The 25081-nt window shown below is 37.2% G+C and overlaps 1 protein-coding gene across 1 annotated transcript in view; it reads left to right on the plus strand.

Annotated features, from left to right (window-relative positions):
- Ptprd (protein tyrosine phosphatase receptor type D) overlaps positions 1 to 25081 on the plus strand; it is a 171931-nt gene that overhangs the window by 87781 nt on the left and 59069 nt on the right. Inside the window, exon 14 of the mRNA XM_028754605.1 lies at positions 10807 to 10930. Within this exon, the coding sequence (XP_028610438.1) occupies positions 10807 to 10930 (124 nt within the window). The remainder of the gene's footprint in view (positions 1 to 10806; positions 10931 to 25081) is intronic.

The following is a 25081-nucleotide window of genomic DNA, read 5'->3' on the forward strand; positions in this document are numbered from 1 at the left end:
GAGAGAGAGAGAGAGAGAGAGAGAGAGAGAGAGAGAGAGAGAGAGAGCGAGAGCCAGACAGCCACTGGGATATACTGTAGGGTTGGATGTTAGATACATAAGTAAATGCTTGAGAATCTTATCAACTGAGGAGTGGACTGAGAATGTGGGATTTTTGTAAACCCTTCAAGAAATGACAAATTTAACAAAACAGAAATGATTAGAAAATTCTGTCTAGGCAAGGAGTGTTCCAGTGTGAAGTCAGAACTGAGAACCCCCAACGGCGACAGTGAAAAACAACACAGGGTTGACATCCAGACTTATTCATCACACCTGATTATAACTCTCACACTTAATAGTGAGTGGGATGCACCATGAAGGGCACAGCATGGCCATCCCTGACTTTAAAGGACTTTAACTGAGTACAAGTGGTGTGATCCAATCAAACAAGGATGATTGAAAATGCATCCCCCTGAAGAACTTGGCAAACCATTTCAGAGACACCCGGTTCAATGGTCACATTTTTTAAATCTGTGTTTAAGTATCAGGTGCTGTTCCTAAATCATCTTTTTTCGTGTAAATGTAACAGTTATGGGGGTTTTATACATTTATTTGTTTGTTTAATGTATGCTGCATTCCCTTAGTGGAAACCTGTTTCACTGGAAATACACACATTGAACATGAAGAGATTGCTCCTACAGTAGTGTACAGAACACCTGTATATAGACCATGATGCAGGATGACAACTACCATAATTTTTCTGTATTCAGATTCATTAAAGTGGTTATATGAAGCAACCCGGTTCTTTGTTAATGACAGATTTATTGAAGGCAAGCTTTCAGAAGGCTTGTACCAGAAATCCTATTAAAGTGCTATCCATTAAACCATTAAACTGGTCATTAAAGCTGTTAGTGCAGACTGTTACTCGTGAGTTATTGGTCTCAGCATTCTCAGTGGTTTCTGCCAATATCATTCCATCCTATGTTCTATTATGTCTGCTCTACCAGCTTCTATCCTTTGCTCAGAATTTCTGGTATGTATGAGAGAGGCAAAGAACAGGAGGAATATTTTGTTATGTGGGTAGAAATGAGAGAATGAGACCATGTGTCTTTTTGTTCCTAATTATACAGAGTAAAGATTGTGCTTAAAATCTCATGCTATTTTTCATTTGATTTAACTTGAAAAAAAAACTACTGAAAATCTTACCATGTGGAAAACTGTACTTTTGTTTTTCATTACCATAGACTTTTAGGGGAATGAAATGATGTGGTATGGGTGGTATGGGTATATCATTAGACCAAAACTGGAAGAGACATGTGGAGTTAATCTATTTTCCTTACTGTCCACAGTTTTGAAATATGAAAGTAAGATTCCTGATAGCAAATTTATAGTTTTTATATCTTTTAGAAGGCCATGATTAGAGCTAGATTTCAAAGCCAAAAACTCTCAAAGTGACTCATGGAAAGTGGCATCATGGTCCAACTCTGCATTTCATTATCAGTAATAGGAAGCAATATCTGTTTCCTTGTATTATGAGTTAAGAAAGATTCAGGTATAATGATGAAAGAAGATAGACTCACCAGTCCTCATACTAAAACTAACCATTTAAACTTCTTTTGTGAGTTTGGAAGGGTTGAGATAGTCCTGTGCTGACTTTTCAGTACTCTTTGATGGTAAATCCATACAGCATCTTTCCTCCATAGACCATAAAGTCCAGGTAACAAGCCTGCAATGGATTTTGCAAAATGCCATCCCAAGTATTGAGCTTTACAGTCTGTTTCTTCTGTCTCTAATGCAACCAAGGAAATCAAATATGTGGTTTTTGGAAAGCATCCTAAAACTCAGTTTTCTTCTCATTTTGGAAAGCAGTGGGATGCTTCCATATTAGAAACTAAAGAACACAGGTGTAACATAAGAAAAATGCTTAAAATAGTATGAGTGCCCTGACCCCAGTGATGTATTATTGTCATTGGTAAGCAGTAATCAAGGGAAGGATATATGTGTCCATATATTTGTGTATTTGTGTGTATGTATACATTTTAATGAAAATACTCTTGCTATCATTTGAATCTGTAGTATCTGTCTACATCAGTAGATAAGTAGCAGTTTTGTTGGCTTTATATTTGTCATACTGGTTTACCAGATTAAGGTTATTCAGGATTTTTTTCAAAACCAGAAATTATTTTGTGGTGACTTTACTATACAGTTGTCTGGAACAAAGACTTGTTTTTCACCTTCAAAATTGGAGGTGCCATAGAGTATATGCTGCTGTATCTAGAGTACAGCCTTTGGAAATTGGTGTGTGTTCCTGGCTCAGTGTTTGAAGAAGATACATGGTAGGGAAAGTATTAGTCAGATAGAGTAATGAGCCAGATCTTCAGACTAGGAAACAGTATTGATGAGATCATATTCCTCTGTAACTTGATTCTTCATTTTTTAAACATGAGGACTGGATTCTGGGTATGTCACATTTCACAGTTCCATTATTCTAGTAGCTACCCACAGGCACATAGTCATCTTCCTCCTGACTCCATCTTCTATGTGTTTATGATTTCCATCTTTCTTATCAATTCCTTGGCATTTGTTTAGACATGGTGATCCATGAGGTTTTTAAAAGGTATGTCCATATATGTTCTCAAAGTACATCATATTTGAAAACATGTAATTGAATTGTTTCAACAGAGAATCTATAGAACAAGCCTGTGCTGCCATTTTTATTGCACTAAGAAAAAGATATTAAGACATAATTATACTTATTCTTTCCATGAAGATTATAAGTACTACAAAATACTACATTAGGCACAAAAGAATAGATGATGCCTAAATGAATTATCAAAGTATAAGATTAGGAGATGAACCCTGGTCTTTGTTCCACAGGTGGACTTATATCCACCTTTATTCACTATGAGGTTCCTTCTACCCTCTACCCTCCCCTAAAATAATAAAATATACAGCTGGAAGGGTGAATCAGTGGATAAAGGTTCTGGGTTCCAACTGTGACAACCTGAGTTCAATCTCCAGGACTCACACAGTAGAATAGGAGTTGTCCTTAGGCTCCATAGCATATGTGTACCACATACATACACACATGTACATATACACAAAATAAACAAATGTAAAACTTAAGGAAGGAAAAGTAGTAATGGAAGGAGGCTAAAATTCTGACTTTGGAAAACAGGATGTTAAGAAGCACATGATCTGTTCTCTTTACATTCCTGTCTATGATGAGGTTTCATAGGAACATTGAGTAAGGGTGAATCACTGAATCAAGTCAGCCACCTTCTTTCCCTATGGCTTAAATATACCATTCTTATACTCCAGTGTTAGGCAAGTAGAGGTATGGGTTCTAGAGGAATAAAAACACAATTTACTTTTGTGCTGCCCACTTATCTATAACATTGGCTTTGTTAGTTGACTCACTATTTAACAAAGCAGAACATTTGCCTCATACATAAAGGCAAGCAAACACAGGTTTGACTGTAATGCTATGACACTGATCAGATTTGGGTATAAGAAAGCCTCGGCTGACTCTGTCCTGCAGTGACCATGTAATTTAGTACCTGATTTGAAGTATTTCACAATAAGAGATGGTCCCATTAATAATTGTTTTATAGATACAAATGGAAACAGGATATATAATTTAAGTTAAACTCGGCCTTTATGATAACTCTAGTTGGGTGTATTCATTCTATCTGATCAGAAACTGTCCATTCACTCTATAGCTCTCAACATTATGACCTGATACTCTCTACTTATTAATTGTAAGATATATGTTTTCAAATTTACTGTGTGGGAAACATTGAATTACAACATTGGATAAAACACAAACCCAGGCACAATATCCTCTATTGATTCCATTCCAGTTTTTCAAGTGTTAAAACATAATATTTAACATAACCAATGCAATTTTAAAAAAACACATTTTTTTTTGTAAACAGTTTTTCAGTTAGAAAGAAATTGGGCCAAAATCTTAGATTGTTAGGTTGTGTAAGCTCTTTTATTTTGCTTATCACATGTAAGAGGAAAGAAAGAGCACATGAGACTTAACTGTGTGAACAATTTCTAAAATGCCCACACACGATGGACGTGAGGAGCAGTGACCACCCTATGGGATTCTTTACTTTGAAGCCCATAGTGCTATGTCTTCTAACATTGCCTGCAAAAGGTAATCAGGTTAGCAGCCAGGAGTCAGTGTGTGAGCTTTTCCCAAAGGCACCTGCTGGGAGCTCCTGTCTCCACCTGAGAATTACAGGAAACACATTTGGGAATAACCATGAGGTAGGAATTCTTTAAGTGATAGCTTATAGTTCTATGTATTCTACTCTGGACAAGGGGGGAGCATTACATTTTTATTTTCTGATTGGGAGACAAGGTATTGATTAAACATTAACAAAAGTCTTATTTTTCAGTTTTGAAGTTTATCTGTTTTTTTATGAGAAAGGATAAATGATTTAACCCAAAGCAACACAGAATGAAAAAAAAAAGAACAAACTTCCTAATAAAGGGCAGGCGAAAACAGCACTGAAAGGCTGACATACATTTTGACTACAGGATGCAAAGTAAAATAAAATGATATATAAAATCCCATTCAAATGTTCTGCATTTTATGAAGAATTAATACTGTTGATGAGAGTCCACTAATGTTTTTTACAAACCTCATTACAGTTTGTATCTGCTAGTTTCCCTTAAAGTGTTGTACGTTCCTTGCTTTAATGATATGAGTCACAGTAATCATGAAATCTAGACATTCATTCATCAGTGCTTTTCCCTTTTACAGTCTACTAATGTTCTGTTTTTTTTTTTTTATGAATGGGCAGGTCTCCATTATCAAGTAGAAAGGGAAAAGTAAGCAACACATGTAGGGACTTGTGCTCTGTTTTGTTATCTCTGCAGAAAGTAGATGAGTTCCAAGTGATAGAGCTGGACATGTCGTTACATAATAAATAGAGGGGCAGAAATGCATTGCCTTGCAGCAATAACAAAGCAACTGCCTACCTTTTATAATTCCAGAGGAAGGTAGGAACAGTTGCCTTGAAGGGAAAACAAATACTGCTAGCTTGCTAAGACTGAGTAGACAAAGGCTGTTCTGACCCCACTCAGTGGATGAATGTGGGAGAGAGAAGATGTGCTTCTTTTCAGTTAAGACTTAAAACACATGCTTTCCCCTTCATCCTTGAGGGCTGATACAGAATCATCAATGTCAGCTAACAGTGCATACCCTGTTTGTTTAGTACCCAAACACTAATACCTTCAGAAAAAGGAAGATACCTGTATGAATTAGTTTAATGATGCACATGGCTTATATTTAATAGATACTTAGTTTTCTCTAATCAGAACACAACTGTCAATCCACAGTGTTCCTGAGAATGCATTCCCCCATTTTAGTTAATAAATGTCTTAGTCTTTAAGTTGTTTACTTACCAGGTAGCTTCTTCTTATAAACCTTTATGGTCACCTCTTATCAGTCTAGTCTACTATATCTCTTTACTTAGAAGAAATTAAGTAATTTCTAACAGAATGTTTATGCCTGAAAGCTGTGTGCAAGTCATTTAAGTATTTTCTTATTACCATATGGCATGAAAGATACTGGTGAGTAAACTATGTTTGTGAAATTCTTCTTCTTTAGCCCTTATGAACACACTATACACTGCTTGACCCCCTGCAACTTGTTAGTACGACGAGGCTGGCTATCCAAGCACTAGGATTGCAGTTGGGTCACCATGCTCAGCTGTCCACCCCATCGTTATTGGTCATTTACCTCATGTAGGAGATAAATAAGCTAACAATCTAAGTAGCCTGACTAAAACAAATCCCTGATCTCATCCCTCTAAGACATAGTCTTTTAGAATAAGTGTTTTTCTTCGGCTTTTGGCCACATTCAGAAACATGCTGGTCAACAACTCTGGAATATTTAGTTTCTAGACCTCAGTGTTGGTATTTCTTTTTTTTTTTAACTTTTATTTGAGGAGATCTCTCAAAAATAATCTTTCACAGTCATGAAGTAAACAGCTGATCCTCACTCCAGTGCCCACATTGCATTGCCCTGTAAAAGGGAAGACTGTCCAGGGCTTTGGCTACTATCTTCATTTTACTGGTGTCAGGCCTGTTACGGTCATTTAGAAGTACTTTTAGGAGGGGATTCAAGGAATCTGGTAATGTATCTGTACTGCTGTGACAGAGTGTAGAGAAAGTCTTGACCAGAGAGTCACCTCAATTACCACCCATAATCCTTAGTTATCCATTCTACTTCCTCTACATATCAGAATGCTGAACATATGTAAGGATAAATCACACTTTATATATAAAGTTTGATATTTGCTATAAACTATGGCCTAAATTTCAAATCTCACTGTTGCACAAAATAAATCCTTGATTCAGTTCTGTTACCTGAAGGCAAATTTCTGTTGGAAGAAATGTCTTCCTGAATGAAACAGGTTTTCACTACATTTGACAAGTGTGGTACATTTCTAAATTTATTTGTGAGTTGGATATGTCTCTTCTACTGTTCAAGGGAGAGTAGAGTGCTTCTGTGTCCGTAGATTAACATTTGTAATCTTATAAAATCTCCTGTTTTGAATCTTCCCACTCTAATAGTAGCCTAGATTCAGAGATGCTGTTACAAGAAAAGACTCACCAAGAGCTGATAAGTAATTGGATAAGCGGAATTACTTCACACGTGGTGAGTGCCACGTGTCAGGGCACTCACCTGACACGTGGGTGAAGGAAATGATAAAAGGGAACAGAGAGGACACAGCCACATGTCCTGCTGTCGCTAACCGGAGCTGAGAAATGGCCACCTCCCCTTTGTCTCTCAGACAGTGCTGTCACTTTCCAGCTCATCTCATATCTGGCTCGTGAAGAATTGTTAGCTTTAACTAAATTCCTGTTTCCTTTCTCGGAGGGATGGACTTGTGGCAATTGCAACCACATGCTAACTGTGGAAACTATAAGCCTTTCCAACTATATAAGCATGTTTTTTGTTCATGTGGATATATACATCAATTTGCCATTTCCAACCAGTGGATGGGAGAAAATGTGAATAGAAAGAAAGAAAGAAAGAAAGAAAGAAAGAAAGAAAGAAAGAAAGAAAGAAAGAAAGAAAGAAAAAAAGAAAGAAAGAAAGAAACCACTTTCTGCAAAAATTAACAGTTAAGCTCCAGGCTGTTCTTCTAACCTCAAAATGGACTTGAGCGCCTGATTGTGAGCCACACTATGGGAGAACCAGACCAACTATGTGGAAAGCTAGGATCACTCCTGATGTTAAGGTCATTGAAAGTTTAGGAGAGTTAGAAAAAAAAAGGTCTAGCCCATAGTTTGGCTAGTAATATAGTCTAGTCCTTCTCTATAATTAAATCTTTGTTATTTGTTTTGCAAACATACAAAAAAACAGGATGAGTCTGTTTTTGTGGTATTCCTTTGATGAGTTTCTAAGGGAATATTTTGAGGCTTGAGGTTTTGTTCCCATCCTTGGATAATGTGGAGGATGAAGTGGAACACTGAGTACTTATAATTATGGATTGTGCGGTTGTTTGAAACTAGGAATGATATTTTTTTTTTGGCCCAAAGGTTGGGTTTTAGGAGGCCATAGCGATGACCTTAGCACTAGGAAAAAGGGTCACACCCAGGGAGTACCACTTAAGGACCATACTTTGTTGAGGATTCTGTCCTGTACTTAGAATCATAAACAGAGATCAGCAGTTCTTACAGAGTTCTGATTCCAGCTTTGCTTGCGTTGTATTTAAGAGCCAGGAGAGGGGTGGATATGGAACCATCAAGGAAACTTTGGCTTCACTAGAGAGGAAGCGTGGTAAACTAGACTTAAAGGAATCATCTAACTTCTGTGCACCTTAATCATCAGAGTGAGAGAGCTTCAGTAAACATGATACTCATGCTTAGGATTTTGATAAAATGAAATGAGTTAACACAGAAAGTATTACCTCTCATTTATAGACACTCTTACAAATTTTCATTGTGGCTTTTTAATGAAAAATACAGTACATAATTAGAACTTCATCTGTTATATGTAGTATGGTTTTTTCACTAACTTATTTTAAGACAAGTTCTAGTTGATTAAAAAAATTTTAGAACTTTAAGACCAACTATTTGATTTTAGCAGATGTTCAAATAAGACTTTGCCTATCTTTGAATTATCCACAAAGATTTCCTTGCCTCCTGTCCTACCCATACTAGAAGCAACTGAGTTGAAAGTCTGTTAGCATTAAAACGATTTTCTTTGAAGTTATTGTGAGGAGTAGCAGTCTAGGCCAGGATGTAAAGCCCATTATCATCTTAGTCAAGTTGATACCATCTGGGTTGAAGGGTCTATTAATTGGCTTGAGAAATTAATTATATTTATAATAAGGTGTTCTTATTTATGAATTATGTGGATATGTAGCATATGAATTTTGTAGAGTTAATGAAATATGAAAACCCATCGATCAACTTCATTTGAATGACACTACTCAATGTGTTTCCACGTTTCAAAACTCTGCAGAGACCTAGGCAGAACTCTAGGTGAGGAAGGTGCTGATGGGAGACAGAGGTAGACAATAAGGGGAGATTTTGAACAGAAAACAACACACAAGCAGTTGGCTCTAAGGAAAGAAAAGATCACTGAGCCCACTCACAGATGTAAGGAGGATAATATCAAATTATTTCAGTGACCTCAACTTAATTTCTAATTGGAAGCTGCATGGTCAGAGTGGATCAGCTAAATATGTCAGATTGAAATGGAAATCACCTTCCCAATCAGCTAGCCTCTAGGCTACTCTTTGTCCCTCTTCTCCATGACTTTACCTTTAAGAGACTACAACAAGAGGGACCTAAGGACATAGAAGCAAAGCTCACTTCATCACCAATACCAAGAAAGGGAAAAAAAAACAAATGAGTTTGGCAATTAGAGCTTCACTCATTTATGATCTCTGCCTTTCTAACATGGATACAGGAAAGGTGATTTTTCAAAGCACTTTTCAGCTAGCTAGCTTCCTTCCTTCCTTCCTTCCTTCCTTCCTTCCTTCTGTCCTTCCTTCCTTCCTTCTGTCCTTTCTCTTCCTTTTAAGTGTAAAAGATGTTAGCATCCTTCACCGAGTCTAGGCATTTATTCTTTCCTGAGTTTACTGCTCTCAGCATTCTGACAAGCTCCAAAAATAATGACCTGTGCCGTGTGTTGTTAAATGTTCAGTCAGACAGATAGATACAGATGGATGAGTGCTAAGCTGCACAAAGGCAAGTCAGCATTATTTAATCAATGTTTGTTTGATCCGTGTAAAACAAGTATAAATGTAAGCTGCGTCCCATCTGTCCTATCATCCATGTGAAGCCAGCCTCGTTTTTAAAACTTGATTTCTTATGTAATTGTCCCAGAATGACACCGGATGATAGGTTGGGAGGGGAAGAATGGCCATGCCTAGATGTCTCCTGGTTTGGGCTCCTTCATTTTGCAGTGGCATTCTGGACACTTAGGCAGCCTTGTGCCATACTAACTACCAACTGGTAGTTAGCATGAGCTTTTGATTTCCTGGTTTAGGTTTGAATGTAAATGTCTCAGTTGCTCACACAGTTTTAACTAGGTTACTGAGCAGCAGCTAGCACATGGCCTGTCAGTGAGGGTCTTTAGCAGTCAGATTTATTGTCAGTCTTTACTTCTCTTTTGTCATGGGCCAAACTAGGGGGTAAGGAGAGAGAGAGAGAGAGAGAGAGAGAGAGAGAGAGAGAGAGAGAGAGAGAGAGAGAGAGACAGAGAGAGAGAGACAGAGAGAGAGAGACAGACAGAGACAGAGGGGGAGGGAAAGAGAGAGGGAGAGAATGAGAGGGGGAGGGAGGGAGAGAGAGAGAGAGAGAGAGAGAGAGAGAGAGAGAGAGAAGAGAGAGAACGCTGTCTCCTAATAGTTAAGAAAATTAAGTTATATTGGTTATACAGCATAATGACCTGGTATCCATTACAATTCTCCAGTTAGCTCCAGGTTTTCTACTCAGAGAATATAGTTTCCTATTGCCATGTATCTTGTTCTTCCATTATCAGTTTTTTTTAACTTTTTAGATAAGCAATTAAACCTGAATGTAATTTTGAGATCATAGTTGAGCTACATACAAAATTCACTTTATATGCACACAGTACATACAATAGATTGCTTTTGCTTGAACTAAGACATTACACAACTATGTTAAAATTTAAAATATAAGAAAAAAATTCTGAGTGATAAAAGAAGGAAAAGGGGGTAAACACAATGATACATGGAAACAATATGAAAAAGAGAAAAGCAATTCAGTCCTTCTGTAAGGTTACAGGTTATTTTTGTCACTATGATGATGTTCACTGGCTTGTCTTCCTCACCATCATTGTTTGGATTGCACAGTTGCCCTGACATTGGCTGTAGTATGTTAGAGGGAGACAGATAAAATCAGAAGTGTTCTTTAAGACGGGAGTACATAGGTAGAGAATCAAAAGCAGAGCATGCGCACAGCAAGCTGGGGAAAAGGCCAGTCAGCTGAAAGTGTGCACACATGTCCAGTCAGGAAAGACGAAGGAGTGAGTACTCGAGGCAAATTATGTTCACAGCACCGGAAGGTATGTTCACAGCATCGGAAGGAATATTGACCTAAAATAACTCCAGCAACAGAGAAAAAAAATGGAAAAGTAAGATAGTGCCCTGCTGCTCTAATATTAACAGAACTTCTGTATTGATGCTTTTCATTTGCATCACTGTTTGTGATTGTTAATGAATCTCATGATTTCTTTTAAAATCATGGTTATCCCTGTGATAAATGCCTTGATACTGTTTTCCAGTACTGACTTTATGTATACTGGTTTGTTTGGTTTTCTTATAGTCAATTGACCCTGGCCAGCAGTTCACTTGGGAACACTCAAACTTGGAAGTAAACAAACCAAAGAACAGATATGCAAATGTCATTGCATACGATCACTCTCGGGTTCTCTTATCAGCAATAGAAGGTAAGAAAATGCATATATGATTCAAATTGTCATTTTCTCCATTTATATATTTGCATGAGAATGTAGTATTGACTGGACAGCCATCTATGAAAACATTTACCTACAACTCAGGCCCAGTGTATTGGATCTCTACTTTCTTACATAAATGAATCACTCACGGGAACAGTTGTCACTGCTACAATCACAGAAGCATTCCTTCATGAAGCCTTGCTCATTTACAGCTGTTTTTATGTGGGTAGCAATGCCCAGCTTACATGATTCTTGATAGTTATGTGCAAACTGGTGATTTTCCAAAGGGGCCTGTACATTAGTTACATATTTAAAAAGGAAGGAGGTGTCTGTAAATAAATCTGGATATGCTTACTGGGACGGGGTCAACTTAGGAGTCAATATTGTCGTGATTAACAGAAACAAAGCACCTTGGAAATGTGCAGGCTATCGAATCCGTGAACTGCTTTTTAATCTTCCTCTCACAGTCTGGAGTGCATTCCAGAGGGGATGATGGATGGAGAAGGTTGAAGAAGGTTGCTTCTTAGCAGTCCCAGGAGGGTAGTGTCTGCTTCCCTCCTTCCAATAATCAATCCCTGCATGTACCATACTAAAAACATTTGGGAGTTCATTCCTGACAATCAGAATTTCAGTAGTCCTTTAGTCTATAGAAGAACACTAAACTGAAAGGTCTTAGAAATTTTTTTCCATGCTACCTAGTCCTTTCACATGTCATGACAGGCAACATCAGCCACCACCTGCCTGTCACATAAAACATCTGTTAGCAGTGGCACTCAAAGGTTCTCTGTTTAATCTCTTGCAGTTGCTTTAGACATCATTGAATAGTACTTGCTTCTGATTAATCCTTTCAGGAATTTTCAGTACAAACAGTCACATCTATCTCCAGTGGTTCAAATCCTTTTTTTCCCCTTCTTTTTCTGCTTTAAAAAAAAACCATGGTAGTCACCATCTTATCTCATAGCTCTTAGCTTGAAAGTTCTCTTGGGGCCAGACAATTGGTTTAGCAGGCAAAGCCTTGTACCAAGGACCTAAGTTCAGTCCCAGGATTCACACAGTAGAAGGATGTGAGCTGATTTGTGACCTCCACATCAGCACTATGGAACATGCCGGCACAGGCACATACACACAAATAAGATATGAATTGAAATTGTTAATATACCCTTGGTGAACATAAAATGCAACAGTATATTAATTTCCAGACTTGGAAGTAAAATACATCTTTCCACCCTTTGACTAAGCTTACAAATGCAACCTGGTTTGACTCAAAATTGCCTTATGTAGTATTAATGAACAGTAAAATTCTATCACATTAGTTTTGATGTTGGAAATTATGGTAATGTGTTTTACTAGTGGCCAAATACAGTAATGTTCAAATGTCAACCTTCTTCCATCCTGAAAGCATTAATTAACTATCAAGTATCACCTATGCAAGCTGAGGCAGGATCAGACCACATTGCTGACTACTTCTTGCTGAGTCTTTTTGAGAAATTCAAGCTGAGGTTTGTGCATGGCTGAACGTAGGCTTCCCATTTTAGCTTTACAAGTTCATTTTAAATGGAAAAGAAGCAAATAGTAGTTTCTTATCTATAAAAATCATCATAGTAAATTAGGGGCAAGACTAAATCAGAAATAAGTCTTTCTTTAATTATTCAAGTAATATGGAAATATTATATGGAAGATAGATAGATAGATAGATAGATAGATAGATAGATAGATACATACATACATACATAGATACATAGATACATAGATACATAGATAGAACAGAACACTCTAGAGAGCCTCCTTTCAGATTTTTCTATCTTTAGTAGCATTTCCATGTATTTTTTCCCACATTGTCATAATTTTTCTTAACTTACTATTTTTCATATTTTAATAAGAAAGGGTGTTGAGATGGGGTGGGGTGGAACTGTTGTGCATTTATTATGACAGAAACGTCTGTCCATTTTATTCTTAGGCCATTTTTACAGTGTAGAAACAAAGGTATATGATTCAGACTAAAACCTGCCGTTTTATAACTCTGTGCCCACAGATACACCCTAAATCTAGATCTGACCTAGAAACCAAAATCTCTCAATGTTCTGTTATGCAAAAGGTTAGAAGAATTTAATGGAAATCTATGGGCTAGAGAGCTTAAATCTGGATTAAGACCATGAACAGCATCTTATCATAGACCAAGTCCTCCTAACCTGAAAGTACTCCAGGTGACAGTCTTAGCCTGGAGAATGCTGTGCACAGGGACTGCATAGTCAGCCACTGAGTGGCATGCAACTTGAACAGCCCTGGGTCAGATGAAAACAGGAACTGACATTAGTCCTGTTTTTAAAAGCTAATGTGTCCTACCTCTGTTTCCCAACTATAGTGATGGTGGGTAATGGTTTTTTTCAGGATAGCTTTGCAATCCATTTCCTTGTGGCTTCAGCTACTCTTTTCATACGACTTTGCAGAATATCTGACAGACATGAGAAAAGAGACAGAAATAAACATGGTGACTTACACTGTCTTTATCTTGTTTAATAGTGTAGTCATTTACCCTCCTTCCATTGATAAGATGAAGAGAATAAAAACTGAAATTCTGTGTCGCTCCAGCCTGCTTCCTAAGCTGCTTGGAAAGTTATATTCTTAATATTTTGAGATCATTCATTAACTTGTACTGAGAAAACCTAGAACAAATCCAGAGAGTCAAAATGCAAATGATTGTCAGTTGTTGCACAGGCAAAATTAGGTGGAGAAACACAGGTGAACTTTTGATAAGTCAAGTGTCACTTTGATAAATTCCACTTAAGAAATTCTTATGAAAAAAATTGTGGTTCCTGAAAAAGAGATGTAACAGCAGCTAGTTTAATGATTTAAGTTAGATATTCTCAAGTAAGACCCAATTGAAGCTCATTCTTCTGTGCACATCCACACAATATGAAATAATCTGTTAACTCTTATACAATGTGTGAAATGTTCCAAAGCTGTACTTTCGTTAACATAGAGAGAGCATATGATGGAGAACGTGAAACTAGACTTTGAAGCATTAGTTGTCCCTATACCTAGGTAACCGTGACTCCTCTGAGATCAGTTTTCTCAGTTACAGCCTCTCTCTTTCCTGCCTTCTGAGATCTAGATAGTTCTTCACAGCAGTTATTATGTTTACTCTACCTTACAGTTAATGAAGTGCTATTATCAATATGTTACTTGATATTTAGTAGTACACACTAGTTAGTAGAAACTGCAGTGTAGAGAGGGGGAAGCCCTGTGCCCTGGGGAGCCCAGCTCTACTTGTTCCTCCAGGAACCTCCCACGACCAACAGCACTTTCCTATGCAGAAAGCATGACTCCAAACACTAGTCTTAGCTTTTAGCCCCCAAATTCTTTTTATTAGTTGGCACTAGGCTTAGAGTTAATTTAACTATTGTATGTTGTAAGTGCATTTTCTAGATTATGCTCTAACTAACTAGAAACCATGGCTCAGCATCAGAAATCCTTATAGAACAAAATGCATCTGTCTGTCACAACCTTATTGAAGTACAACCATGTCCATCAATATCTTACTGATTCTGTGGGGGCAATCTCTCCTTAGATGTATATACAGCTTCAGATTGTTTATTTTTTATCTTTGTATTTTTTTTTATAAAATCAGTATATGGCAAGTGTTTATCACGGTCTTATAATTTGTAAGAATTAATCTTTATTGTCTTAGATAAAACAAATTTCTATCTGAAACATAATTCATCTTCACTAGCATCAGGGCTAAATTTTCATAGAATTATTATAATTATCATTTAAGAGTCATATTGAGAGAGACTTTTGTTTAAAGCTTCATCTAAGCCTAAATGTATGACAGTATTAAAATACTACTTTTTAGTACAATAACAAAAACAAGAAATAAAAGTAGGCCTGATTAGCTGCACATTTATTATATGGTAAGAGCTATGCCATTGATTTTAGCTTTATTATCTATACTGTTCATTTGAATTTACAGATAGTAAAATGGAAACATTAATAATGTAAATGTTGGGCTGGGGGCTGGCTCAGTGAATAACGTGCTTGTCACACAAACATGAAGATTTGAGTCTTAATCCCTAGAGCTGACGTAAAATCAGGCTTACCAGTTCATGTCTGTAATCTGAGTTCCCATGGCAAGACAGGAGGCAGAGACAGGAGATTCCCCAGGAATTCATGGTAGGCTGGCATATACAGTGTACTAGCATATAAGAACTCCTCTCCAAACAAGGAAGGTGAAGATTAAGACCTGTGGTTGTCCTCTGCCTCACACATGTACACAGGGACACATACATGTCTGCCCTTTCACACATATGCAAGCACATCATACTCACAGACAAAACAGCATACCATATACAAAATGTACACTTTTTATGAGGAGATGGCTCTTTTTATTGTTAAAAGTAAGATGTGACAAGGCCAAAATGCTAATGTCATGTCAGCCAAACTTGAAGCTGCCCTTACCCCAACATCCCGTGTGGTGTCACACTATTTTTCTGGTTGTGGTGGTTGTAACTGTTCACACAGGGTCTTATTTAAAAATCAGTTTGGTTTTGGCTGAAATGACCGTCGAGGAATTCTGAAACATTTACGAAGAAACCTGAGAGCTGGAGGTTTTCAGTTTTATTTTTTAAACTCCAGGCAAAATGAATTTTTTCAAACAACGAACAGCACATGGATGTGGGTTTAGTAATTTGCCTAATAATTCCTTTTAAGATAGATTGGGAAGAGCTCTGAATAAAAGCATGAGGTTGGAACCTAAGTCCCAGTTTACAAAGCTACATGATCATGTCATGGCACTTACCACATCAACAGGGAGGGTTTGGAAAAACAGGAGCTCTTGCTAATTAGGTGCACAACTTAAGTCCACCTAAAACAAAGAATACTCACTCTCTGTATTTCAACACTCATCTGTTCTTGGGAGTTCTTGGGCACTCAAGTCCTTGCAAATACATTCATCTACTTAGCAATCCTGACTTAATTGGTTGGGTTCTATTTCTTCAGAAAGCAAGGGTTTGTATGATTCTCCTGTCATCTCTAAGATTCTGTAAATTGATACTGAGTAGGCAAATAAATATTAAATCTTAGACATTACTGTATTGGCTCCTTCTAAAACATAGACACTTTTAAGCCAGATGGTTTGTATAAAACAATCTATCACATGTATGGCCATTCCACCAAAGCAGATCAAAGAGATTTCATCAATGTCATATGTCATACTCATGACTATTCTTCAACACTAGTGCTTATGAAACTTATTTTTTAATGATTAGTAAAATGTAAACCTTTATATTAATGTTTGTGTGACAACAATAACTTACCACAACTGGGTGATATATAACACTAGATGTGCATTTCTGCAATCTGAAAAATCCAAATTAAAGTTGTCATCGGGTTTAATATTTGCTGGGGATTTGGGTCTTCCAAAACAATGTCTGTCACTACTTATTCTAGGCTGGAGGGATGCTTCCTGAGTGATGGGAGGGTTGGAAACAGACTAGTAAACCTAATCCTCAAACTCTTTTACTAAGATCCCAATCCCTTGTTTGAGGACTGACTCATGATTTCATCACTTCCTGAAGGCCTTACTCATCAATATCAGGTTGACTTTTATGCTTCAGTAAGTAACTTTGTGGGGGATACTCATTCAGATCATACCTATTTATTTTAATTTTCTTGTGGGAGGAGGATATATTTAAAGTTTTAAAACAAATATTTGTATTCACTCCCTTTCATGAATACGGTCTTTAACTAGCTCATAAATGCACCTAAAAGCATGCTGGACTCTTCTTGGTTCTTAAAAGGTCACTCAAGCTATCACTGTATCTTGGATTCATTGACCATATGGTTATTCTGTTACCTATACCTACTTCTTAGAATCCATAGAAAGAATAACTGAATTAATGCAGTGAAGACCCTTACAGTGTCCAACACCAATAAAATGCCCAATAAGCACTGAACGCTACCATCATTACTGGTATGAGTTTTATACTATTGTACACAAATTCTTTTTCACTCAGAGTTTTTTTATATGATCTATGGAAAAGTTAACAATATTCAAATGAGAAAGCTGTATGTATTAGAGTAGTTTATAAAGAGAAAGAAAATATTAGCTTGTGATAAATGAAAACCAGACCTGTAATAAAATTACAAATCTCAACAAGGGGAAAAATGTTTCCTTTAAATGGGAATACAGAATATATCATCTGGTGTTAGATTTGCATAATAAGAGCAGTTAAAGATTCTAGTATATGACAGATGATGTGACAACAATGTGATTATTTGTGAGATGGGAACTTAACAGCTTTAAAATAAATGAGCAGCTCACAAAGTCAGCACTCCTGAGATAAATCTAACTAAGAGCTGATGAAATCCAGAAACTCAGGCTGTTTTCAGTAACTGATTTTTCTACATGCCCCTATGAGATAGGTACATTGCTTCAGTCCTAGTGAGGCCTCACTTCTTTACTTGTGCCTGTACCAACTCACCAAACACTACTGTCCACACACATGTGAGGGTTTGCCAACTTGATGTCATTCCCTGGTTGTGAAACAGAGTCTGTTTTTCTTAGGACTTATATAGAAAATTGATGCCTATTCAATAAGGCAAAACATGTCAGTATTTTTATTCCATATATTTTTATTTTGTCATATACTATATCTTTATCATGTTCTTTGCCTCACAGTGGCCACCCAATTCCTCCCCATCATCCTCCCCACCAAAAACAAAACAAGAACACATAACCAAAAAGGAAACAGTTAGGGATGGTCTCATGTCTGCCCATAAAGGAATGGAAGTGGACAAGGAGAAATGGCTAACACGAGCAGCCTGAAGGAGAGAGGAAGGAGTGCCCTGATAGCCTACCTGATTCTTAGTCACGGGTGGCAGTAGCTATGGGTCCCTGGCAGAGAGCAGTTCTTCAGGTTTGCTGCAGACTCAAGTGAGTAAAGATTAGCTAGGAGGAATGACAGGCAGAAGGCTTGCATGTGTTCTTTCTCATATCACCTTTCCCTGCCTTCTTTCCCTGCTAGGGAATAATCTGTGAGCCCCTTGTATAAGGCTTACTTACTGCATCAATTCTATTTTAAAGTCAATATAGAAGCTGATTTAGAGATGGCTCCATGATTAAGAGTATATACGGCTCTTGCAGAGGACCTGAGTTTGGTTCCTGACACCCATGTGGGTGGACTCACAGCTCTCTGCCTGTAACTCTAGATCCAGGGAATCTGAAGCCCTGATTTCATAGGGTACTCATGTGCAGATAATAAGTGAATTAAATTAAAACAGAACAAGTTTTATTAGACTTTGTACCTCATTTTTCTAGAAACCCATTTTTGTGAGTTCCATCCAATTATTTGTTGAGTTGAGCTCATTTTTCTTACAATGCCCACAACATCAATCATTGATGTAGGCAGACAGCACAGTTCCTGTAGCACTTCCAGGCTTTCGGTTTTCGTGTTAATTATGTACAAAAGTGACACAATGTAATCCTTTTATTTATTTATTTTTTTAAATACATACAACTTTTTTTTTTGAGGAGCAGAAAAGAAACATAGCTTAATTTGTCCCAAGTAGCAAGCAGGATGGGATTTTCAGCCTTAGAAACCTGGACCAATTTCCCAATTTCTAGCTTATTAAAATCCATTTAATTACAGCTGTTTGGATAGCATTTTCCCCTGCATGGGCTGAGCAGCTAGTATAGAGATGTGTTATTATCCAACTTCTGTTTTAACTGATAACACAGAGAAGAGGAGATGTATTTTTTAAGTGATAGTTGCTAGTGATATTGGCTTGCTTTGTTTAGCTCTTTACTGAGTAAGCCAATCAAATATTGAGTAAGAAAGCTCTGGAAATGAGTTTGCTCTCTGTAATATCTTATTTCATTATGTGATATTTGTTATTTTACTGTATACTGAGGCAGAATATGTTAATAAATCCACACCTCTTTATTATGAGGAGATAGGGAGGTGTGTCTCCTGTGATGTTTCTGACATTAGAATTTAGGCATTGCCTTAGAAACAGTGATCACTGGAGTGATCACTGGACTTTGTTTATTTCCTTGCTTGTTCTTTGACTAAGTGTGTTTATGGTCTTGCTTGTTCCTTGACTATTTGCATCTACTGTATTCCTAATTCCTCAACCTAGAACTGACATTAATACTTGCATGTAATTAAAATGGTATAAAAGCAAAAAGGAGGAGGGAGATAGGATAGGGAGTTTCTGGGGTATGGGGGAAATGGGGAAAGGGGATAACATCTGAAATGTAAATAAGTAAAATATCCAATAGAAAAGAATTTAGGCATGGTATACATATTTCTGATGACACTAAAAAGAATTTTATTTCTCTATTAATTATTTTTAGTGCAGAGTTTGAAAGGAGAATCTGGAATTGGAATTACTTTCTATTGATAGATAAAATGAGATAGGTTTATTTCATTTACTTATTGTATTGATTATAATATCCATGTGGCATTTTAGAAATTGCACATGCATTTCTATTACAGGCCTCATAAACAGTGTTGGCTTGATGGTGTTGTTACAATAATGCTCATATACTGTCAGTGAAAACTGATGACCTGAGTGATATTTTTTAACATGTGGCTCCTATAGGCTATCCCATGCTAGGTTCTGATTATCTCATTACTGGATGAAACTTTTGAATAATTGCTTTCTTATGAATATAAGTCATAGCTGCCCCTCTGGGCAAAGTGCTCACTAACAATAAATAAGCTTCTTCTAGCCCAGAGTCTGAGCTTCCCCAAGCTGTGTGGTTACTCTTGTTGCTGTGTACTTAAAATCAGATAGATCGCTAGCTCCTCTTCTGGGACCATTGTCAAAGCTTCCTTTCCCAGCAGTCCACAGAGCTCAATGAGGAAGAGACCCTGCTTACAGGCCTTGTGCATGTTATTCCTTCTCCTATCAGCTCTAAGGTGATACAGGGGCCACACATTGAAGAATGTTTTTGAAAACAAAGTGTGAATTTTGTAAAAATAATAAGGACAATACAGATTGCAGCTACATCAGGAAATCCAGTGACACTGCCGCTTTGGAAGGGACTTCTTGATCTCTGGTTTGTTGCAAGGAAAACCCTTCACATCAGCAGCTCTAATGTAGCAAGTAGTGATTGCCATGACACAAGGGAAAGGAAAGAATACTGCATGTGTGGAAACTAAATCAACTTACTGTAACTTATTGTTTGCTTTTATATTTTTGGTTTAAACAGTGTCAGCAAAATGAACTTTTCATATACTGTAGAAATTTCAGTCTAGGATTTAACTACCAATTCTGTGTTTGGTGATTTTGGTTTTGTATATATTGGAGAGACGATGAGACTTTTTCCTTTTCTTTTCCTTTCTTTTCTTTTTTTCTATTTTTTTTAATAAAAAGAATCCATTATGTTGCCTTGGTTCCTGAGTTCTTTTGTCTTTAAAAATGGAATGAACTACTTTGCTAAAGTATAATTTGTTTTCACACAAAATTTACTTTACTTATTAAAGAACTGTGGAATGCAAAGGGCTGAGTGTTACAGGTTCTGACGCTACTCGAGGAGGTGGAATATTGAAAGCTCTTCTAGCTGTCTAGGTCCCTCTCCATCTCTTCCCAGGGACAATTTGTGTGTGTGTGTTAGTCAGCAGGGACACCACCTCCCCTCCATGTCTGTTGCTGCTCACTTTCATTCAGTCTGATGGAGGAGAACTGCCTCCTTCTCATGAACAGACACCCCACTAGGCTCGTACTACCATTGTTTTTCTTTACATTGCTTTGTTTTTGAGACTTAGAAGTTTCCAGTGGAACTCTTCAGTATCAGACTTACTCAGCATGTCTCATCTCAGCGTGCTAGAAGCAGTGGGAGTCAGCTTGCAAGTGCATTGCAGTGTATCACTACTAAATCTAAGGGAGCAAGCAATTCTGTTTATCTTAAAATAACTTTGTAGAGATGGGTGAATCCAAGAAAGTTAAGAATGCCATAGAGACAACATATTTCAGAGCTCAGACGAACCTGTGGAAATCAATTTGTCCAGTGCACCTTGATTTAGCAGATAACCTGCGACAGGTCTAGACAGGGTGAATGATTGGCTGAATAGTTCCTGATGAAGTTCCCTAAATACTAAGTAAATACTTAGTATTGTCCCAAGAGTCTAAATTACCCATAGGATTTTCCCTTCATGATGTGGTAGAAAAGTGTGAACATTCCTCTTGTGGTTACTTAATTCTGTATTGACAAAATAATTTGTGTACTGCTTTTCATACAACTTCAACTCATGAAAGGGTAATTACTGACCATTCATAATTACAAACACTCTTTAAACATGGGCAAATCTTTTCAAATTAAATTATCTTCTGATCAAAAAAAAATATAATCCACAGGAAACTGAATGAGTTTTGTTGTTGCCTGGGCCTGTAGCATAATTACTCCTTTTCAAATTAGTAGAGAAGAAAAATTTTATTTTAACCCTACCATGACAAAATAGCTCAGGTGAAATATTCCTTGACATTATAATATACTTTCAAGGTTGTAAGTCATTTGTAAGTCATTAATTGCTTGGCTTAATATTCTTTCAAACCACATTACTTACTTCTTTTCTTGTTCAGTTAATATTCAAGCATATGCAAAAACAATGCCAGGAAGCACTGTCCATTTAATCTTAGAAGCCACTGTCATTAGACTTGAACTCGTGGCAAACTCTCCAAAGCTTTGAAGATCTTCAGTAAAACAGAAGCTACGTGTAGCTAGGCACATGCCTCTAATGCTAGCACTAGGTAGGCAACAGCAGACAGACCTTCATGAGTTATAGCCAACCTGGTCTATATAGCAAGTTCCAGACTAGCCTTTGCTATATAGTGAGAACTGGTCCCCCCCCCAAAAAAAAAAAAAAACCCATGCTGAACTTTGGTGTTTCTACCTTGAACTGTAACTAGAAAATATGAACAAATAAAATGAGAAGCTAAAAATTGCCTCATTCTGCTTGAACAGGTACTTGTCAGCTGTTGCACCTAAAGACCACAATAGTATAGCTCTGTCAAACATTTACCTTTCTATTTTACTTATTTTACTATTAAATTTCATGTATTTGCGTATTTTTCTATACATTTGTGCCTGATGTCCTCAGAAGGTATGATAGGGAAGGTGTCAGATTCCCTAGAACAGTTTTGAGCTACCATGTGGTACTGGGAATTGAACCAAGTCCTCGGGAAGAAGCCAGTTCTTAACTACTGTGCTCTCTTCAGCCCTACCTCCTTATTTTAAAGGCTTGGATTTACACCTCTAGTTATAGTGAGTTCAGAGTATACAAGCTCAATCCTGGGCATGAATAAGGAAGCAACCAATGTGTCACTAGTAGGAATCTAATCATTGATGAGACTCAGTTTTACACAAGATTGGACTATGTGGACATAATGTACAGCTGAGATCTAGGCTTAGGTTTTCCATCCATCTGACCAAAGTGAAATAGTCATTTGGTAAGTCTTTACACAATTGACTATTGCTAACTAGAGAACATATATAGATCAATATAGAAGAAAACTTAAAATTCTACTTATTTTATGCACTAAATTTTCATGGAACCCAAAATTCTTAAAGCCATTAGAGCATATATTTTCCCAGAAATGGTTGGAAATCATTGCTAAATATGTCATACCGAAAGTTGGGGTCTCAGTACTTGAAACTGACTGGTGTGAAATGTAGCTTCCATCCCAGGTTTAATTGTTTTAGAAAGACAAGGAATCCTCCTTCCTGCAGTTTTTTTCTCATCCTGTGCACAGCTCATGAAAGGGTGTTGAATACAGGACATGGTAGATACCAGATCTCCAGGGAAAACATCCCTTGCATCTATCTCCACACTGCAGGGGTGAGAAATCTTGCCTGACATAACATTCTGCCTGTGTGTGTAAAAGGATCATGTAGAAATAGACATTCACTCTGGAAATCACCCCTCTCTACTGGCAATGCCAACATGGAAGAAGAACCCTTTCTTTATTTTCAGGGTTAATATAGAAGCTTTATAATCAGTGTTCCTCAGTACTGCATTATTTTATTTTTGCTTTTCTCTCAAAACATCAGGAACTACATTTGTAATGCATTTGGTGTTGAACCCAACCACTTGGTTATCTTCTGACAGAAATGGTTTATTTTTTATCTCTTGGAAGTACAGTCATTATTCATTAACTGTTCACTTCCCCTAAATTTTACAATTCATTTTTTTTTAAAACAATTCACTTCATAATGCCTTAGTGAAACGGAGCACTTCCATGTGGCTACAATCAGAGGGTTGTATTTAGGCTATCCGTTATATCCACAGGAATTTGGTATTTGGGAGGATTGGGGTCTTTATCAGTCATGAGCTGCCAGAACTCAAACTGTTTCTTGAGTAGCTAAAATAGATGAATAATGCTCCAACCAACTGTGTGTTTCAATTTCTGCTCAAAAGACTTTCCACCTAATGGTGTTGATATCTTACATCCATGTGTTCATCTCAGGGTGCAGTGACTTCCATCTGAGTTCCATTATTCCTCTCTGGAGGATCAGTTATACAACTGGAATCAGAAAAGCAGTCAAAGTAATTGAAACTGGCAATCAGGGAAATATAGCATTTTTAGCTTAGGAGCATATGTTCCAATATAAAGAAAAAAAATATTTAACTCTAGGGCACATATTTCCCAGGGCCAGAAGGGACCATGCATATGTTCTAGTGTTTCCTTACATAGAATACTGATGTCCCTGTGAAGCACTTCTTTCTCTCCAGGGACAGGCAACTCATTATCTCTCTAGGAAACCTACTACCCTTTTGATTCTGATTATTTGAAAATGTATCATTGTAGCAGAAATACAATTCTTCCACCTGTAGTTAACATCCTTCAGAATCGAAGCTGTGTCTCAACACAGTAAATTAAGCCCTTCAGATGCTCTCAGGTAGCTCTTATCCTCAATTCCCATTTTTCCCCTTTGCTTCTATAGCATGAATTCCTTTTCTATGGAGTAGTATTGATTTTCTTGGTCACTTTGGTCACTGTCCTTGGAGGAAACACAAATTGGCTCTTATCTCTCTTAAGGTATTCCAATAACAAAAAATTAGACTTAAAGTCAGAAAGTCACAGGAAAGAACATCTTTCCTCTTTAATAAATATTGGAAGTGGTCAAATTATGCATTCCTCTTAATCAGGAATGTTGCCAAAGGTCAATAAGAGAGATATGGAATTGTGGTCAAATCTGTAATGAGCCAGTTCAGCAAAAACTGAATTATGTCACAACCTGTAATGGATAGTAGTATAAAAAAAGCAGCATATATGCTCTGAATTCTGGTAACTGAGACAGGTATGGATGGAGGCTACTTATGGAGAAAAGTATGTTCCAGGATATATGTGGAAGAGAACATTGTCTACCAATGGAAGCAGGCCAGTGCCTAGGGGAGAAAAGGTGAGCAAAATGAAATGAGATTAGAAAAGGGTAGAGCCTTGTAGACAAGAGTTTATAGTTTACTGAAATGAAATGGAGTGTCACCATTGGGTTTGCAGAAATCACAGTATTTCAAATATTTTTTTCACCTTGCTGTTATGCTTGTTGTGAAACATACGAGAAGGGACAAAAGTAAAGATGATCCAGTCGGTCTACAGCCAGTTGATACACAGAGGTAGCTCATGGGCTACAACCCTGTGAGTCTTAAATGAGAGATACTTCTTTCTAGAGATCCAGACCCAGGGATGGTAGAAATATAGCTTATGTTTGAACTTGACTTCCTTCAACAACTTGGGTAGCTAGCATAGTCTTTATTTTCTCCCATTTTTGAAAAGATGATAAGAAGTTGACAGCATTCTCGGGATGATTGAATGAATATATATGATGTATCCGGACTTAAACTTGCAATAGATCATTTGTTATCAAAATAGTCCACTTTATGTTGTACTTTCAGACTGAGACATTGTTGCATTTAGATTTTATCTGAAAATTGAGGGTTGGGGAATGAGAAGTAAAGACTGTGACCAGATTAATTTTTGATCTTTGCAAACTACTTATTACTAATGTAAGTACTCAAACAAAGAACCTATGAGGAGAAAAATAATCCTATGAGCATCTCTTTTGTTTTACGTTCGTAATTTGGTCATATCATGAGGACACAATATCATGAATGTTGCATATTTTAACGTGATGTCATG

Source organism: Grammomys surdaster, unplaced genomic scaffold (genome assembly GCF_004785775.1).
Source record: "Grammomys surdaster isolate TR1022 unplaced genomic scaffold, NIH_TR_1.0 126029, whole genome shotgun sequence".
In the NCBI taxonomy this organism is placed as follows: Eukaryota; Metazoa; Chordata; class Mammalia; order Rodentia; family Muridae; genus Grammomys; species Grammomys surdaster.